The sequence below is a fragment of the Scomber scombrus genome, chromosome 22 (genome assembly GCF_963691925.1).
Source record: "Scomber scombrus chromosome 22, fScoSco1.1, whole genome shotgun sequence".
NCBI lineage: Eukaryota > Metazoa > Chordata > Actinopteri > Scombriformes > Scombridae > Scomber > Scomber scombrus.
In genome coordinates, this window is record NC_084991.1 from 6,867,041 (window position 1) to 6,887,868 (window position 20,828).

Here is a 20,828-nt window from a genome sequence, read left to right on the forward strand (position 1 = left end):
AAATCATCGGGCGCCTGGCAGTAAACCTGACAACACAACAGGGTCCTTCGTTTAGCGCCAGTTTGGATTTTCTCCCTCGCTCTGCTCCGTGTTTGTGAAGCTTGTTAATATGTGGCATTTTTATAAAATATAACCCAATCGTTTCTACATAACTTATGCGGTGTTAATTACTGGCATACGAACGATATATTGACGTGTTGTACGTGGTTGTAGAAATCAGTCAAAGCTGCATTAAAGCTGTTAAAGGACGCAAAGCTGCAACTTTATACCCTGAGGTAAGTCAGCTCTCAGCTAACCCGTATTTAATACTTAAAGGTTTCATTTGGACATTCGCCAAGAACTATTTTTTTTTTTACCATGTTAGATGTTGAACTGTGTCTTTGTAACTCTCAATTTACAACACTCAATTTAGCCTGAACAGCTTAGTGCTACACTGGACAGACACTGTTTGCAGGGCATTATACACAGCTGGGACTGTGCTGCCATACAGGAAAACAACATCCCATCACAAGTTTTTGTCACTATGCTCTGTGCTTTGAGAAAAAGTGATGAGGCCAAGCCATTAGCACTACATTTACTGAACAGACATTATATACATTTTGCAGCACATTTTTATGTGGTGAAAGTAGCTCTTCACAAAGTTAATACAAATGTAGTGTGATTTTTTGCTCTACTTCAGAACATAATGGCTCAGGCATGGCTGACACTATAGTCAATAACTTACAATAGTATGCCATTTAATACAGTGTAATGCAGTGTGATTGAATACTTGTCCATGGAGAGAACATTAGAATTTGATTTGTGTTATTAGTGCAAGAAGACACACCTGTCCACATTTCAAATGGCATCAGTGCATTAGGATACTTTAAAGCTGAGTGTGTGAAACATTTACAAACTACAAGCACCATGTATAAAATTGATTTGAACATAAATTTGGATATGTAACAAAGTAAATACTGCATGTACTGATTGACCATCAGTTTTAAATTTTTAGCTGTTTAACCTTTATTGTGTGTGTTAACGGAACTCTAAGACTAAGACTGAGTCAGACTGTTCAGGGAAATTTGAAATATTGAATTATATTGTAAAGGTTTTTTCTAGAGAGAAAGCAGGTCAGGCATGTGGATCTACAATTAATGTTACAATAGCAGCTTTCCTTTACTTTCAAATGTTATTAACAGTAAGTGTCTGCCTTTCTGTAGGTCACCAGCTCATCTGAAATCTGCCTCACTGTTTACATCTCTAAAATGGACAGTAAGTACAGTAATATTAGATTTAAAACAATCAAGAGTACAACTTTATTAGAAGTTCAGACATAAGTCATGTCTTTTTCTGTCAAGGTGAAGATGATCTGGACATTTTGACGTCCCTGCTTGCTGAGAGCGAGGGCGTCGAAGAGGAACAGGACGGTCAGCAGCAGGCAGACGACTTGGACGCCCTGTTTGACAACGATGAAGAGGAAGAATACAAAGAGGGCGCCGAGGAACAAGATGTGGAGAAGACAGAAGATGAATTGTTGGATCTTTTTGGGGACGTAGACGACATTGAAAATGAAGAATTAGACGCTAAAGAAAAAGAAAGTGGAGGACAAGCCTGTGAGAGCCTGAACAAGTCCAAAGAGGATTTACAAGGTTTGTGCTGCAGCAGTTTCACTTTTAATCTACTTCTAGTTGTTGTAAAGTGTAATTCAGCTCAGTTAAAAGTTACTTGTTGGATGTTGTTCATCACCACATCCTCGTGTCTTCAGATGAGTTGAGGCGGATGCAGGAGCAGATGCAGCGGTTGCAGCAGCAGCTGGAGGCGAGCCAGAAAGTTCCCACCTCATCTTCTACAGTCAGAACCGCAGGGAGCTCTACTGGTCCCAAACCAACAACCCCCAAACCAACACTTCCCCGAAAGCCTGTCTCCAAAGTGACTCAAGCTAAACCAGCTGCTACTGTACAGAAGACAAAGACACAAGCAGGTACTACTTTTGCTTGGCATACAAAAGTGGACAGTTTTGCTGCTTTATTTTACAATTAAGTGTAGAAGCAGTCCCTAAAGACAAAGACAATCTGCTTCCTTTGTCTCTCATAGCATCTTCATCCACTCCAGTCAGAGGAGGCAGTGTGAAGCTCCAGGAGTCTTCTGATTTCTCTGCTCAGCTGAACATCGCTGACTCCTTCAAATCCAAATCCAGAGTGGCTCACCAACCCAAACCCAGCACGTCACCAGGTACAACTTACACTAAATAACAGCAACTTTTCTCCTCTAGTTTTGTGGCCCATTACATATTTGAAATCAACACTACATCATGTTTAAAATGCCTCATGCACATTCATCTGAGAGTGTTTTCCTCACTGTTTATCCGTCAGAAGACAGAGGACCACTGGTGGAGATAAAGATCGGCAGCACCTTCCAGCCAGTAGAGAGCACCAGTAAGGTCACCACTCCTCCTCTGCGTTCCCCTCCAGCAGCTCAGAGCAGACCGGCTGCATCAGCAGGGCAGCCTAAACCCACCTCTCTTCCTCCTCTTCCTAAAGACGTAGCTGTTGAGAAATACTCCGGGCTGAGGCTCAGGTCAGAATACTGAAGATGCCTGAATTTGACTCACAAACACAAACACACACACACACACACACACACACTCACACACTCGCACACACACACTCGCACAAATCCAGGTTTTTCTATCAAGCGTTCCCATCTTAATCTTAGTTTTCTTCTTCTTGTTTTCAGAAAACCGAGAGTTTCCTCCTGCGAGATGGACCGCAAGATGGCCGACCGGCGCATGATCCGCCTGTCGCAGGTGCCGGAGCGTTTGACTCGGGAGAAGCTGGAGGACGTCGACTGGGTGACGTTCGCCGTGCTGGTCAACAAGGCCACGCCGCAAAGTAACAGCAGCGTAAGTCTGTGCTCTTCGTTGTTGATGCTTTCGTTGCTCTTTATTTACCCAAATCTTAAAAACAGAAACACTGCGATTGCTGACTTAAGCACTTCCACCCCGCAGGGTAAAACCTTCAGCATCTGGAAGCTGAACGACCTCCATAACCTGGAAGTGTACGTATCGCTCCTTCTATTCGGGGAAGTCCACAAAGAGCACTGGAAGACGGAGCCGGGCACCGTCATCGGACTCCTCAACCCGAACCCCATGAAACAGAAAGATGGATATGACGGGGTGAGCACACAGTCTGCACATCTTAACATTCAGTTCATTACTGTCTACTGGCTGAATCTGAATTACATGACATTTAAAGGTCCCTAAATTGGATTTTCAAGTGATTCTGATAATTATAGTTCATTAATGTGTGAGATACAAGCTGAAGTTTGCACTAAAACAGCCTCCAGACGCTTCATCTTTAGGTCCCGTCACCTGCCTTTAGTTTTTGAAGTCATGGAATAAACTAGAAGTTGGAATACAGATCCAGCAGAGGAAGAATGTAGAATTTGCAATGATTAATTTTAGTTTCTGTCATGCACTGTAGCTTTAAGCATCAGAAAAATCACCCAAAATGACTGCAGTTGTTTTGTAAGAAGTCTTTTTTTTTTAAACTTTTGCTTAAATATAAACTTCACCACCTCTATGTTTAGATATTAAAAGACTGCAGTGACACAGACTGTAGTTTTTATGAGCGGTAAAGTGATAACTTTGTTTTTATTGAACAGTTAATTTGTTGTTGTTTTGTGAGTTTTTTTATTGACTGGTTTGGCAGCTGAAGCGTCTGTTAGTTAAAGCAGAAAACAGACTGTTGCATGACAAAGTGAAGTGTTTAGGAGAGCAGTGTGGTGAGGAAGGCCAAAGAAAGCTGGTTACAACTGCAAACCACACACACACACACACAGTCACACACTCACCACTCACCACTCAAAGAGGGCACATAGAGTTCAAAGCACCTAATTTCCGAAAATAGGGAGCGAGCGTTAATTTCTATTATTGTCACAGTTTTCACACAAAGCGTTTAGTCTTCCAATATGAATTTGATATTACAACTATATTGTAATTAACTTGCAGTTTAAATCAGAATTTTCTTACCTGTAGGGCAACAATTGTTTTGAGGTATTTCGACCATTTATATTTTCACTGATGCTCATCTTATTTTCAGCTGTTGTTGTCCTCGTTCTTCCACTTCTTCTTCTTCTTTATCTAAAAGTGTCAAGAAATTTTGAACAGCAGTGTTTAAGTTATAAAATTATTGTCTTCATATAGAAGTGCATATTTTGCAACAGTATTATAACACTTTTTTAAAATCATTGATTAATATACAAATTATTTTCTTGATTAAACATGTTGTCTATCAAATATCGGAAAATGGTGAAAAATATAAAAAATTATAACCGACTGAAAATCAATTTAGCTATTTATTTATTTATTTTTTTTCTACATATAATTGTTTTAGGCACTTTTCAAGCAAAAATACCAAAATCAGAAAAAGCAGTCACTGGTTCCAGCATCTCAAAATGTGGAAATTGATGTTTTTCTGTCTTTTTTACGATAGTAAACAGAGAAACTTTGGGTTTTAAACTGGTGGTTGAATAAAACACCACATTTGAATACATGTCATGGACCTGTGGGAAATGATAACAAGCATTTTTCACTTTTCTGTAATCAGTCAACAACAACAACAACAACAACAATATAAACCTATAAAATAAACACAATAAGTGTAACAGTCAAAAATGACTCCACTGTATTCATACTTTGTGTTTTAGTTAATCATCACTTGTGTTGAATGTGTGCAGGTCAGCCTGACGGTGGATCATCCACAGAAGGTGCTGGTGTTGGGTGAAGCTCAGGACTACAGCACCTGCAAGGCCATGAAGAAGAACGGAGATCCCTGCTCTCAGATCGTAAACATGGTGAGTCCGTCCTCTCCTGCAACACCTCTTCCCCTCTCATATTTAGTTCCATTTGTAAATATTTACTCCCGTTATTTCCCGTCTGCAGTTCGAGTGCCAGTTCTGCCAGTATCACGTCAAAGCCCAGTATAAGAAGATGAGCTCCCAGAGGGCCGAGCTGCAGTCGACGTACTCCGGAAAAGCTCCCAACAAAGTGAAGGGGAAGGGCGGAGCCGGATCCGGCCTGAGGGGGCGTCTGTGTCAGGACGGCTTCCACTACGGCGGCATGTCGTCAGCCGCCTGCGCCGCATCACTGTGAGTGCACGTTCTCACAAATGTGTCATTGAGAGATACTTATCATCTCCATTTATGTGTTTATAGTAAGGTGATCTGAAAATGGTAATAAACTCATAGTAGCTGTATCATAAAGAGACACTTTAACAGAGCTCACAACACTGTCCCATTTGGATTCTGGCTGACTCAAAAGTGTGCATTGAAGTCAGTTTGTGTGAGCTAACAGCACCTTACAAAGCCAGGAATGCAGTGTGGGACCGGGTACAACCAAAGCTGCTTGACATTTTTCAGTAACAGGTGTGTGTGTGTGTGTTGCAGAACGGCAGCCAAACCGAACAAACCCACACAGAAGACTCTGGATAAGCTGTTTGTCAAAGGCTCAGCTAAGCACGTCAGTCAGGCCAAGAAGCTGGGTAAGAACTGATGCTCACATGTGTTTTATACAACGTTTACATATTCCTTTCATCTTTTCTTTCTGTGATATTAATCTTAACTGTGAATCACCCAGGGTTCATTGTGCAGAACTCACTTTATCTCAACTTGCTTTTATATAGTCTTTTCTAGCTGTTCTGACATGCTTCATCTTCAGTTCACTAAAATGAATTACTACAACAAGACATCAAACATCTTTTTTTCTGATTTGGTTTCATTGTGTATCTTTTAGTCTTGCAGTCCGGAGATGTTTCAGGTTGTTCAAATGAATTCAAGAGCTTGTTGACGATGCCAACACCTGGTGCTCTGCAGCTCAAGAGACACCTTGCTCAGGACAAACAATCAGGTAAAGTACACAGTAATATGACATCACCCTTGAGTGCTTTATGGTTTAATTACAATCAAAACATTTAATAAATTACCTTCAAAAGGCTCAAAGTAGCTTCTTGTTAAATTTTGAGCCTCTCAACGCCTAAAATACTAGACTATATTCCTAGATTAGTAACTTGGTGTGCAAGTGTTTTTTGTTTTCATTTACCTGTTGTCCATCCTCAGTGTCCAAAGTTTTCAGTTGGGCCTCCACCTCAGTCCATCTTAGCCTCTGACCTGCTGGTTTAGAGTTTAAGTTCAATATCAAACAATCAGTGATCAAAATCTTGTAATAAAACATTTGACTATGACTCAAAATATGTGAATATCTGCTTTGTAATTTGACCATATTGAACAGATTTTATTGGCTGGTGTGTTTACAGTTTACAGTGTCTTTACTGACCTGTTGTCCATCCTCAGTCCCCAAAGATGTGTCTGGAGCTCCGGTTCAGTCCATCTCAGCGTCCGACCTGCTGAAGCAGCAGAAGCAGAGGCAGCGGGAGCTTCTGGAGAGCCGTCGGAAGAGAGCGGGGGAGATCCAGAGGAAAAAGCTGCAGAGCTCAGCCGGGTCGTCGTCATCGTCCTTATCGGGCCGAGAGGGTCTGATGTCTCCGAAAGCCGCCTCCGAGGTCCCCAAAGCCACCCAAAGCCCCGCAACTCCCCACACTCCCACCCTGGGCCGAGGCTTCACAGAGGGCGAAGACATCCTGTTCTTTGACAACAGCCCGCCTTCAGCACCCGCCCGCAGCGCTCTCAGCCTATCAGCTGCCAAGCTGTCTGCTCTGAAGAAGCTGAGAGCCAAAGGGGCGGGGCTTCAAAAAGAAGACCCCAACGCCGTGAAGAGGAAGAGGAGTAACGAGAATGAGATCATCACCCGGGTGGAGAAGAATCTAACCTCACCAACCGGTACAAACACTTCTTTTTTTTAATTACATAGTTTCCTTTTTTCTTATTTTGAGGCACTTTTCTTAGAATGAAATGACAACATAGTCTCCACCAGTTTACAAATTGTTCTCTTTTAGCAGTAATAATTCATTTTAAGATTTCAAGTGATCATTTCTGTAGCAGCTGAAACCATAAACGTCGATATTTTATTGGTTGCAGTTCAAGTGTGCAAATCCAAATGTGAAAGAAATTTGCAGGCTTGGTTTTGACTAGTACATTTTCAAATTCTGCATTTAGTTGCAGTAAATTCTACATAAAATCATCACTTTTTATCACCTGTGCAGGAGAATCATCCAGTAATGAGGAGGAGGAGCCGGCTCAGAAGAAGAAGCGAGATCAGCTCCGATACATCCAGTCGGAGGAGTTTCAGAAGATCCTCAACGCCAAATCTCGCCACGGAATGGTCCTACAGGCGGTATGTCGAGTAGATACTGGAACCATAAACTGTTGTTCATACAGCAGATATAAGTCTGATCTGATTTCTACTCTTGGTTTGTTTGAGTTAAAGAAGTTGTTTTCTAAATCTCACCTCTCTCAGGCGGAGTACCAGATGCAGGAGCGCTACTTTGATGTTCTGGTGAAGAAGGAGCAGATGGAGGATAAGATGAGGGACATCAGGGAGATGAAGTGTCGTGCTGTCTCCTGTAAAAAGGTACAACCTGTTTAACTTAAATGAGCCCCTATTTGGGATAAAATAACTATTAAAATAAATAATAACAGCGTTGTGGAGATGGTTTGTAGCCTCTGACTGCCTCTGAGAAAGTTTGAAAAGTAAGTTGTTATTTCCCATGTTCTTTTCCTTCCAGTGTGGTTACACTTACTTTAAGCCGGCGGATCGCTGCGTGGAGGAGAATCACAACCTGCACTGGCACGACGCCAAGAAGCGTTTCTTCAAATGTCCGTGTGGACAGAGAGCCATCGCTCTGGACAGACTGCCAAACAAACACTGCAGGTGAGACTCCCTGACTCGTACTCTTGTCATCGATTTCAAGCAATTCAGAAGATTACAGAATATGTTGGAATATCATGAATGTTTTGAGAGGTTTAAAGTCGGAATTTCGAGAGTATCTAAATTCCGATGTATTTCCAAGTGAAACAGGGTAGACAGGCATAAACATGGATGTCATGATATTACAATTGGAGGAAAATATGATGGATTTTGCTATAGGAATGCAAGGAAATATATTATTATATTTCATATAATATATTTCATATATATTTATTATTATATTTTTTTGGCATGTTTTGTTAAATAGTTGCACAATATGACCTGGGGTATCTGAAGGGGATAAAAAGGCATATTTCATTTCATCTTAACTTTGATCTAGACAGGAAAGATTAGGGAATTTGATTCATTCTCTGTGGAAGTCAGAAAACAGACAGTAAACGTTTAATTGTCATTAAATGCTTAGTTGAAGTCCAAAATGTGTACAAAGAAGTATTGCTGTATTGATCATTCATGTTCTTTTACCTTTTCAGTAACTGTGGTCTGTTTAAATGGGAGCGTGATGGAATGCTCAAGGTAAAATTTCTCTCTGTTACACAGTTTTTTTCTCTCACATTTTTTTTTTTTACATTTGACCATTTATGAAAGACAACAGAGTTGATGTTTGTCTTTTTGATTTATCGCAGGAGAAAAAAGGACCCAAGCTTGGCGGAGAGCTGCTGCTGACTCGAGGAGAGGAACACGGCAAGTTCCTCAACAGTAACTAAAAGCACCTTGATGATGCCTCCATCAGTCACAGCTGCACGCTGTTGGTCGTGGTTGCAGCATGAATTATGTTTTTAAATGTAGATATTGTTTCTTTTTTATTAATTATGGATACTTGACTGTCTAATTATATCAGATATGCTGTAATTAAAGTAATAACTTGTAAAATTTCTTGTGAAATGTCTGTTTCCACTCTGCTTGACACTATTAAACATATAAATGATGAAAGCTGCGTGCACATACGTTTGGTACAGGTCTGGAAATAATGAATAAGATTAAAATGTTTCTGTAAGTTCCAGACATAAATATACATATAAATAACACTGATAGTATGATGGAAAACGTGTTCTTAAAATATCAACATCAGGTCATTTCTTACATTTTGTGACTCAATAGTAATACTTCGTTGAGCTTAGATGACAGGTTTGTAATTTTTCAAGTCTGTCCTAAAACAGTTATAAGGTGCCCAGATGAATACTGAAACAGTTTTACTTACTGTAATCTTTTCTCCTGTTGATTCTAACCATTAGATCTTCATGTGCTCAGTGGATATCTACCAGTAAGTCTCTCTATGTTTCCTTGGACAGTGTTTTCCCTGTTGAGCTGCAATGCAAAACTGCAACAAATCTTGACTTGATTTGACTAATTAGGATGGTTTAATCCTCATATTAGCTTTGGAGTTTGAAAAATGTGTCAGTGTTCATTTGGGCACTTATATTATTTTAGGACAGACTTGAAAAATTGTGAACCAAGTTTTTATACATAAAAGCAGTTTAAAAAAAAATCAAACCTCTCTCCTTACATTTACAGTATGAAAAATGTGTTCGTCATTATGATCATTCCTAATAAACTATAGGAAAAAAAGTAGAATTTATGAACTTACTCTCTCTTTTCTGTCATGCAGCATATGATTTGTTTCTGGTTTCTATGGAACAACTGGTTGGTGGTTAGGATGAGCTGTGATATGTACGCACCACTGCTGACAGAAGACAGTCCCACTAATTAATGTTAAGAAGTTGAAATGAGTTCAGCATTGAATCCAAGCACATGTTGGCTGTGGGATCTTGGATTACATTTAATTAAAGGCATGTCACTTTTTTTAAAGTATGGAGCTGTCAATCTCTGCTGTCTTACAGGCAGAAATGATTGTGATGAGGAGAGGAGACGGTTATTTCTACGTCCAGGAAATGTAGAGCATATTAAAAACAGGCTGAGTTTTAACTAAGGGAGTATATTGATCATAATACACATCCATGCAGCAGAATGATCACAACTTTAAAGGTGTTTATTTGCTCTACATCTAACCACATGTAATTGGATATGAAGATAGAAATATGTGGAGACAGGTTGCTGTTGTACCACCAAAGTAAAAAAATTCTAGTAGAACCTTACAGATGATTTATGACTGTATAACAATTATGGGTATATTATGGCTTGTTAGAAGGTCATTACTGTTTATATTTTTCTAACAGAAGGGAATTTAGTTGAAGGGAATTGAACCAGTCTCCAGTGTCAGGACAAACATCCTCTTTAACGCACTCCATGTGTTGGTGTGGTGACTGTTGTGGCCAGGTGGCTCTTGCTCAAGTCTCTGAGCCAGTCCACATATGGCAACGAATAGAAAAAAATCTGAAGTAGAATCACAGTATAGAGATAAAATAAGGCTTTTGGATCTAAAGCTGTGTGATTAGAAAGTACAGAGCACCGTGCCACTTCATTTTGTAGGGTTTAATTTTTGCTCCTTATCCAGTTTCTGCTTTCTTCTCCCCCACTCTCTCGACCCTCTTTCTCCTTTGCCCAGTTTGAGTCTAATATTTCCACTCTGGAATGTGGAATTCATTTCAGCCTGATGACTTCTGCAGCTCACCTCATCTTCTCTTTTATTCCACACCGCCTCCCTCCCTTTTAAATACTCCAAATACCAGACACACATCAGTGGCCTTGGAATCAGGAAATCCATCTTTATTTGACATTTTGAATTAAAGACACAAAGTCAGTTTCTTTGTACAGAATGAAGCTACAACTCCTGTCTGCCAAAAACAATTAAATTCTGATGTAAAAGACTTATTGCGGCTAATGCCTCAGGCTAACATTAACATATAACTTGTATGTACATGTAAAAGGCGGTAGAAACAAGCATGCTAAACATATAGCCTCCATTTATCATGAAGATACAGTACAAAAACTGCATTTGAATACACTTTACATTTGAACATGGAGACATATTGTTATATCATTTCATAAAAGATTGAAATAGAAGAAAACATTTTGTGGGTTAAAAAGGATAGGAAAAATACAGATAACTTTTAGCACTTGCTGCTAACAAAGGCTAACAAAAATCCCCTTTTGCACAGAGGAAAGGTGATTGCAGTGTCAATGTTCTGCTAATTTGAGAGGCGCCGTAACGTTAGCCCCGTCCCTCAACACGCTCAGTGGAACCATTGTTGGCGAGGATAGAGACCGTCGTAGTTATACTCTCGATACTGCTCGTTCACCTCCCTCGATCTTTCATGTTGCTCTGTGGATTAAAAAAAATAATAATAAAATATAAAATGTAACTGAATCCATAAACAACCAATTCTCGATAAATTATCTGTACATATTTTGGGTAATATTGTTAGTGTGTTAGCATTTAGCTAAGTGTACGTTGTAGCGTTAGCAACGCTTTGTCGTGTACAAGCGTCATATTGACTGACCATTATTACATTTCAGTCACATTAATGTAATTCCATGTCAGAAGAGATAAGACTTTCTTTAAATATCTCCCTCTTGGTGGAACCATCTACAGGTGTGTCAGTGAACTAGCTAATTGACAAAAAATGGCTGCCGAGCCTCCGTGCTAGCAGTTACATCCAATCTTAATATCTCTTGTTTGTTTGTTGCCTTTTTCTCCTGACAGAAAGAAGGCGACCATTAAATACAGGGACATATGAAAAATATATGTTTCTAGATTTTATATTCTGATTTAAATTGACCAATCTGCCAGTTTCTGAAAAAAAAAGAAAAGGTTTTGGTTGACCCAAACCACACAACACACTGTGAATCCAACATATAAAAACCCAGTCACATATTTATGATAAGCAGTTCTTAGTTTAGAAACTGTTGTTACTGCAGCTATATCACACTGGACAGACGACCGCAGGGATGATTGTCAGCTTGGGTTCAGCCACAAATGGACACTTTGAATTGGTGTGGAGTCTCAGGCACTCTGCTGTGGCCTAGTTGCACGTGTGTGTCGAGAAGTTAATCTAAGATCCAAAACTAAAACTCTGTGTTCCCTGAATGTGTTTTCTGTAAGGATTAACACAGGTTAGCCCGCACAAGAAAACAACATGACATAATACAAAGGTGCCAATACAAAGTATTTGTTTCATTCAGTGACTGAGGATTGATATAGAGAAACACTTATTGTTGTATGTATTTTCAGCTCTCTGGGAATGATGATTGATGGAGGACTATCTTTCTATTATTTCACTGAAGTTGGAACTAATTTGTGTTTTGCATCTCTGCCACCTTGTGAATAGTAAATATGCCTAGTACTGATATCTCCCATTTCAGTGTAAGGTCCATTCTTCAAGTTGCATGTTGGACTTCGATTGGCTTCAAAGTAGTTGCGATGTCACAAATCATCCTCATAGTTACACATGTTAAACTCAAACTTTCCTCCTTATATATCCATATTCATTTAAGGAAAGCTCGCTTGCCACAGAGATCGTTCCTCACACTGAAGCTCAAATTGTCAGTTGACAAGAAGAAAAACACATTTTTGACTGGAGGGGGTCATACCATCACGCTCCTCCTCAACGTAGTTCTCGAACTCGTTCCTTTGCTCCTCATTGTACTCCCTCCTCCGCTCATTGTTTGACATCCTCACCCTCTGCTCAGCTGTGGACAGAAATAGAGTAAGGAGAGCTGAAGTGTAAGCCAATCGTTTTGTCTGCTTAAACGCTCTCGTGATAGTAAACTCACTTACAGAAGAAGCTACTTCTGTTCTTTCCAAAAACTCTTAAACCATCCTTTCCTCTTACTTTTCATGCATGAAAATGTAAATGTCACCAATGCAAATTTGACTACTTTTTCTCTAGATGATTGAAATATAGTATAACTCAATCTGTTAAATTGTAGCAAATTATTGGTATGTAAATTTGAATTAGATATCAAAAACTTCATCAATAGGATTTTCAATAATGTAACATCTGATGGCAGATTTGGAACCATTAGATCTTACTTTAAAACTATATCTTAGTACTATGGGACAAAATGTACCACAACATTTGATAAATGATTTAAATAAAACGTTGATAATTACAATCAAGGTTCCATAAGTACCTCATAAATACACAATTAGATTAACATTAGGGTATAGTAGGTGTTAAAACAAATACATGAGGGTAACCCATACCACTTACTGTAAATTATTAGAAAATATGTGGTAACACCTTCACCTCCCTCTTGCTCCCTCACTGTACAAAACCAAACATCCCCACCCAGGCAGGCACAGGGCAGCCACTGTATACTTTAGACATTACTGTTCAGTCTGTGTTTTTCTTTAAGTCTCTCGTGTAACAACAAAAAGCTGTGGGAATTACATCACAGCATTTATGTAAACACGCGGACCTGCATCTGCTCTGCAAATGTAGTTTCCTTCCAAATGGGCCAATTATTCAGAGCTGAGCTGTAGAATATGTGGCTCACGTCGTAACTTTAATTCATGCGCCCTCACATGAAAACTTCACAGGTGAAATACTTCCCTGTAAACGGGTCCCAGTTTCTTCCAAATTTTCTCTGATTTTTTTAATTGGTTGTTAAAGCTGCACAAAGCATAATTTTAATCTAAAATATAACTGTGTCATCTGCACACGAGGTGATATAAGCCCAAAAATATAGTTTTTCAACAACTTTTTTTTTGCTATTTTTCTCATTGCTAATGCTGATTTTTTTTAATGTCTGCATGCAAAGTAAAAGGAATGGTTGAACGCCCAATTGATCAAACCAACTTCCACTTTAGAGGGTTAGCTCTTATAATGATTATATTTTTAGTTTTGAACCAATGACCTGAACCCCTCATATACTCTATGTATTCATCCGCTATGGCACTAAGCTAATGCAGTGTTAAAAGTTTTTTTAAAAGTGCTCTCAGGCACAGAATCTGAAATAGGTCCAAATAAGTTAATTTTCTCATTAGCCTATTCTAAATTGTTAACATACTACTCTTGTTTCTGGAGTGTGTAAAGAATTACATCCTTTTTTCCTTTCTCTACCACCCTTCCTTGACCTAAGTTAAAAGAGATACAAAGGGAAATTCATCAGAAGTCTGGAAAAAGACAACCATGGCTAAGACAACAGCGCTGAACTCGCAATGGGTTATGTAATCATTCAACATCTGTTGGGGATATTCCATGTACCTGATTTGTGTGTCTGTTTGAAATTTGTATTACAAAGAGGAGTGCTGTTTTGCTTAATAGTATTAAAACGGTTCTATCAACCCCAAATGAGCTACAGTTGGAGTTTGAGAGTGCAGACTGAGGCTATAATTATGATAATGGAGCCCCTGAGCCTCGTATTCCGACCTCCACTTCCTTTGCATCACTTTACTTGCAAAAACAAATCAAAGTCAAGGTTCTCACGAAAACAGGCTGTCAAGGGACATGATCAACCTTCTTCTAAGTGTTTTATTTTTTTCCAAGAATGTGGACCTGTTTGTTCCGGACCTCAGGCCCCATTTGGTGTTCTGATGGGTGGCAAGGTGAAATGACCCACAGCCTGTCTCTTGACGTCACGCAACAACGTCTCTGGTAGGTTTTCCAGCACTTTCCGACAGAAAACAGGTGAATTAACAATGACGTGCTTTGGTGAAACAATGCAAATTGCAGTTGTTAGCAAGCCATTTCATGCTTCCGTGTCAGCATGAATCCTGTGTTTAGTTACTGAAGAACTATTTTGTGATGATAACCTGAATGTTTGCTGGATTGTCCTGAAAACGTTGCATTTTAGGGTTTGTTCATTTGGTTTGAGGTGTTTTTGGCATTGTGTGTCGCACTGATGCTGGCAGTGAAAGAATGAGCTTATTGTACCGAGAAACAGAGAGGGAGAGCCTGCTCCATACTACCCTGTGACTCCTTCTGCAGCCTCCAGCTCTTGAGTGTGTGTCTCTCAGACTCGCACTTAAGGGCTGTTCTATAGATCAACACCTGCTTCAGTTTTCTGTCTTCTCTGTCTCTTTTTCTCTGTTAAACCTTCAAAGCTTGCAGTCAAAACCTCAAACCATATCATCCTCAGAATCCGACTACAAACCAGTAAACCAAACATTGACTTTAACAAACATACACAAGCTCTACAGGTGGCCAAGCCCGACATATTTATCTCTGCCCACAATGTGGCCACATAAATGATTTGGCACAGTTTGAGTGAATCAAGCTTACGTAACACCAAATATAAATAAAAAAACCACATCTCCAAACCACAAACCAACCTCCTCACTCATGCTCCTGCTTGTTTTCTACCATCAGAGATGACAGGCAACCCCTCTATCCAAAGATTATCTCTGCATTTAAATGCGTATGGTTAAATGTTAGACAAATGTTGGACAGCTTACCTTGGAGCTCTGCAAAGTATTGGGGTGAGCGCCGACTGCGGCGTTTGAAGAAGTTAGAGGCGTCTGACTCAGGCATGAACACATGCCTTGCTGCCCCTAAAGGTCACGTCAGAAGATGGAGGTTATATACGGAGGACATGTGAAGCAAAAGTTATGTGAACTAGTTAAAAGTGTTAGACAGGTATCACCTTTAGAATCAGTTGCTTTTGAGTCGTCCCGTACTGATGCACTTTCTACCACGGTGGAAACTGAGAATAAAAGGAGAAATTAGATTTATTGTGTTTACTGCAAGGTTTGCTTTTCTCTCTTCAGCCCTTAAGGAAGATATCTAAAGAACTAAAGAATTGACCCCAAACTTCATCACAAGATATCCAGGACTTACAATCCTTTAAAAGATAGTGCTAAATACTCAAATGTAGAAATGATGTATTGGCTATGAGACAAAAGAAACAAAAGTAAAAAAAAAAAAAAAAAAAGAAACAAGACATGATAGATGAAACTACAGAGATTGATTCCCATATAAAGGGACCTATGTTGTGTCAAATATACGGAAGGTTTTGAAGGCCATTATTTTCACTTTACAAATTCTTGATGTCAAATTTATTTATAGAACATTTAAAAAAGTGTTGACCAAAGTGCATTAAAGAAAAATTTAAAATACAATTAAAAATAAAAAAATAAAAAAAATATATCAATAACTTTAAAAGACAAAATTAAAATGGTCAATTAAAATTGAAATAATGAAGAAAGATCGAACACAACTGTACAAAGGCTAGCTGGGATTTAAAAGTGGTAATAGATGGGGAGGATCTGATAGAAAGGGGCAAACTGTTCCACATTCTGGGTGTGGTAATGGAAAAACAAATTAAAGATTAAAACAGGATTACTACAGCCACAGCCATAATTTTTCAAAATGACTAAGAATCACAGGATGTGTAGCTTTGTAAAGCCAGATACTAAATATCACTTTACCCACTGTGGTTTGCCAATTTAGATTGGTATTGGTCATTATCACCACTATCTATGCCACACCCGAAACAGAAACATGGTTACATATATATAAGTGGATTCTCAGCAGATGTACACCAGACTTGTATCTCGTAATGAAAACCGAGCCTGTGACTACTTGACGAATTTGCAGCAAACATACCGTACCTACTTTCCTTACTTTCCCTGATATATCCCAGAAAATGTACCTTAAACTTCTTACAAGTATGACTGTCAACTTGGTTGTACATGTGGTGCAACAAACATTTGTATTGGAAAACACCAACTTTTAAAATTTGATTCACACTAACCTTAATCAGCCCTTAAAATTAGTGCTATATTAATAAATTGACATTTGAAAATAAATGAGGAAATTACAATTAACTCAATTATGACAATTAAGAAAAAGGTTTAAGGTCAATAGGCAGCAAAATACCACCAGATTTATAAAATATTCTTCCCAATATCAAAGATGACAACACATATCAGTGCTTAGAACCCTCAAACCTATTCAATCTTCTGTATATTCATGTCATTTAAGGTTGTATCTAGAAATACCCCCCGGTGCCTTTCCCCTTCCTCCACACCCAAGCAAGGTACTCACTGGTGAGGATGAGGAGGGTGGTGAGCAAAGAGAACACGACGACTTGAGTCCAGGACATCTTGAGAGAGAAAAGCAAGAACTCTAGTGGACTAAACTGCACACCTACCTCAACTGAACCGAGAGACGAGAGTAAGATGAGGGAGGGAAGGGAGGAAGGTGGAAATGGCAAAGAGGGAGGAGAAAAGAGGCAAAGTCTCAGTAAAGAGAGAGCTGCTGGAATTTCTATGGCCCGAGGGGAAAAGAAGAAGAAAGTGAGGAGGTGGAGTGATGGTGTGAGGTGAAATAAAGGTAGAAATAAAGGTAGAGGACAGTCAAAAATCGATCAATCACTGTGTACTTCCATGTGGGCGGCCTCAAATGGTACCAAGTTAAAAAAAGACTCAAACTATGATAGCCAGAAATCATGTGACTTGATGCCAGAACAGTGTTTTAATAAGTACCTTGACATAAGGCCTTGTTGTTGCACTTACTGCTAGCTTAAAGTATCTTTTGTCACAATGATGAAGACATATAAACGTAAGTCTATGGATGAACCCACAGGACAGACCTAACCATTTGAACTATTGGCCTTTCACCCAATGTCACCCGATGGTTGGCTCCATCTCCCCCGTGAACCTCTACAGGATTTTAGCACTTACCTGAAATCATGTTTCTTGCCACCTCACAAATATTAGTATAATATTTACTCTCCTTTTAAATTCTTTTTGGACTGCACTAACTGCCAAAGGAAATATTTGGCTATTTAGCTGCCAAATATGCCTGTTTTCCAGGTAGTTGCTAAATCTGCCACTGGCTAGTGTTGGACAGGTAGTGAAAGTTTATGAGAGCTGTGAAAGTGAACCACAACAAAAGTTTCAGGCCCAAAAAACAAAGAATTCGCTTAAAGACGCTATAAAGCTTGCCATAATTAAAATACCATATTGGTCGATTGAACCATGACTTCTTTTCTAATATGCTGCCTTTATCAGCAATAGGGTTCTAGGTTTGAACCCACTGGATGGCTTTTTGGTATAGGTTAAAATGATCACTTAAGGTCAGCCTGAGCCTCAGCAGTGGGACCATTGTGTGTGTCAATGTGTGTGTGCGTATAAAGGAAAGTGGGGGGTGGCCTTTAAGTTAAGCAACCTTTGTCATTGTGGCAAATGTAAACTCCATAATAATCTTTATATAAAACTGTCCTGACTCGCCGTCACTGCTGCAGGTCCTAATTACTATGACTGCTAGATGGTGTCTGGTGTTTGTCACTCAAATGTAACTACAGGTTGTTGGCGACTGAATGTACAACACGTACTGTTTTCTCGGGAGGACAGACTGAGGAGAACTGCAGAGTCAGGTGATCATTTTCTCTGGCTTCATCACTAAGAGCGACTCTTTGCACATTATACCTAATCATCTTACCCATTATTAATATAAAAGATCAGATCAGATTTGATCAGCTTTAAACATTCAGAAATTTGATGGAATTACAGTATAAACAACTTTTTTTTCCTAAGCCTTCAGAAATTTACAGAGTTAAGATTTTGTCTGCCACAAGAAAGCATTGTCAGCAATGAAGACTTTGTGCCTCTATTTCTAACTCTGAGAGAGTGAAAGGGGAAGTCAGGATAAAACATTACCTGAGGAAACAGGTTGGTCTGCTGCTTTGGTGACTGCAAGATATTAAGTGACCACACTAGCAGTTAGGGTTATGTTTGTAGAGAAGCACACTGTTTTGAATGTTTTCTTTGTGTAATGGGCACAATTGAGTTTGCTGGCCAAAGCTCATGTAGCTTGAGCTGGTACAAAGTGAGGTAAGTAGGTCAGGTTATAGTTTGAAGACTCAAAACCAAATCTAAATCTCCTGAAAAGACAAACAAGAAATAAAAAACCCTTCTCTCCAAACTTTTTTAACTTCATTTACATTGTGAAGATGTTGGAAAATACTCCCAACCCCAAACCCTATTACATAACACAGAATTTAACAAGGGGATACCTTTCATTGGCTTTATAACACACTGTATTGTTCATTGTTACTTGTCTTTATTTACTGAATGGCATATATTTCCCCTTGCAGGCATAATGTGTGCAGGTTTGAACATCTTGTCCCTGTACTGGACCCATTCATTACCGTTACAAGGATGAATGATCTCAGGGTTTATAGCATACATACTTTATCCCACTAACCTGTGTTTAATTCTACAGCATGCTGCAAGCTGCTGAACTATATGTGACGAGCTTCGACCGAACTGAGAGATTCGAAGTACATCAGTTGATGCTGGATTGTCATTTATATGTGAGGTAGTGAAATGTGAAATGTGTTTTCTCTGCCTCTGAAGGAAACTGGGCAGAGTGACGACTCAGAAAAGGGACAGCGGATCTGCAGTCTGGGAAACATTTAGAAGTGAATGAGCCTGCAGTTAGATGTGTGTGTGTGTGTGTGTGTGTGTGTGTGTGTGTGTGTGTGTGTGTGTATGTGTGTGTGTGTGTGTGTGTGTGAGAGCGAGAGAGAGAGAGAGAGAGAGAGAAAGTATTTGCTGTGTGTGCATAAGTGTCTTTTTGTCTGTTTCTGCTACTTAAAAAAACTTCTTGTGGTCAGTTTTTAATTGTGTCTTTGCATTTGAGCAGTGTGTGCACATGCAATAAGTGTATGTATCATATGTTTCTATGTGCATGAGTGTATATACTTTAGGTGTGCACTTCAAGAGATGAGCAGTGGTTTACCACCTTCATCTCTAGTGACAAAGCCTCTGCTGCATGTGAATGAACCTCCTGCATTTCTGCAGAGCCGAGCTTCCCTCCGGATTTGAACAAAGATGCTGTTTCAATACACCCACATACACACTGCTGGGGTAAGTGTTTTTTTGGAAGGTTCCAGTGAGGGGAGCCAGGAAATAGCCGGACCTCCATCTGAAAACAGATTGTACCCTCTGAAACCAACATGTTAGTGTCACTGTTAGAATGTCAGTCAGTGTGAGGAAAATACAATATGAGGTGTGAATGATTTAACCAGTATCTTACAATTTTTTGGTTCAGTAATAATAATAATGATTATATAATAATAACGAATACAAAATGCTATACTGATATACTGTATTGTATTTTTTATGTTATACATCACAGAGGTTTATTAGAGCATTACAATGATTTTTGCATTTTAAAATAAAACGATCATTATATATAAAGCCATCAAGCAGGAATCTATTCTAATTAAACCAGTCTGCAGTGACCATTCTTCAAGATTGTACAAATTAGTATGGGAGCAGAATTGCAATTTATGCAGCAGTCCATATTTGAAACACCAAACTTTAGATATTCCATTTACTTGTCAGTTTAATCATCTAAAATACAGTAAGCTAAGTAATACTATGAAGAATTTACAGTATTGTATTGTACTGTTGTGACTGTTTCTCAGTACATTTTGAAATTTTTGTCAAAATGAAAGTTCAAAATGTACTTTTTTAGTTCCACATTTCTACATTCAACATGTATTCCAGTAGTGATGAAATAAGAAGTCATAAAATTGCTACTGTTCACCAGGGAAATGTTAAAATATGGAGAAATGCTTACAAAACACATGTGAAGTACTCAAAAGTTGTGCCAATATCAGGTGTTTGTATCGTCAGGACTGAGCATGTGACTCAGTGTTTGCACTCTGTTTATAAGCTATTATACAGTATTTTCAAGAGATGGTTTGGCTCTTGGCGTGATAGTTCTGCACATTGAAAAAATTGTGGAAACGGAGCCAAAGCCACTGTAAAATACTGTGCCATGTGTGGAAGGCAAATTCAGCTGGCCAAGACTGAGGAACTAACAACTTCCAAGTTTCATTTCATATGTTTGTTCAGCTTGATTTTGCCCAATTTGAGGCTAATTATGGTTGAAGCAGAAATCACATGACTGATATTAGTCTGTTTCCTGCCATCCTGTTAGCGAGAAAACAAATCAGACTCTAACATTGTTATCTGCCGTGACAACATTTTTGTTCAGCTTTCCAAGATGATCTTTCTACCCATAATTCCTCCTGTTTTGGGGTTGTTCCCTCTGATTACATAATTGTACCCATTCACATAGCATTATTAGCACTTTGACATAGAAAG

The 20,828-nt window shown here is 39.1% G+C and overlaps 2 protein-coding genes across 2 annotated transcripts; one reads left to right on the forward strand and one right to left on the reverse strand.

Annotated features, from left to right (window-relative positions):
- The first annotated feature begins 111 nt into the window (after positions 1-111).
- On the forward strand, positions 112-8,619 carry mcm10 (minichromosome maintenance 10 replication initiation factor). The gene is made up of 18 exons (XM_062443886.1): positions 112-275; positions 1,203-1,254; positions 1,341-1,631; positions 1,748-1,963; positions 2,077-2,214; positions 2,355-2,559; positions 2,719-2,884; positions 2,990-3,157; positions 4,720-4,836; positions 4,925-5,130; positions 5,428-5,522; positions 5,774-5,887; positions 6,331-6,816; positions 7,140-7,270; positions 7,394-7,507; positions 7,662-7,807; positions 8,335-8,377; positions 8,488-8,619. The coding sequence occupies exons 2-18, from the start codon at positions 1,248-1,250 to the stop codon at positions 8,566-8,568; spliced, it is 2,724 nt and encodes a 907-aa protein (XP_062299870.1). The 5' UTR covers positions 112-275; positions 1,203-1,247; the 3' UTR covers positions 8,569-8,619.
- A 1,903-nt stretch (positions 8,620-10,522) lies between these two features.
- Positions 10,523-16,863, reverse strand: ucmaa (upper zone of growth plate and cartilage matrix associated a). The gene is made up of 5 exons (XM_062443977.1): positions 16,753-16,863; positions 15,350-15,409; positions 15,162-15,257; positions 12,353-12,451; positions 10,523-11,084 (listed from the first exon to the last, which is right to left on the reverse strand). The coding sequence occupies exons 1-5, from the start codon at positions 16,808-16,810 to the stop codon at positions 10,996-10,998; spliced, it is 402 nt and encodes a 133-aa protein (XP_062299961.1). The 5' UTR covers positions 16,811-16,863; the 3' UTR covers positions 10,523-10,995.
- Between the last annotated feature and the right edge of the window lie 3,965 nt (positions 16,864-20,828).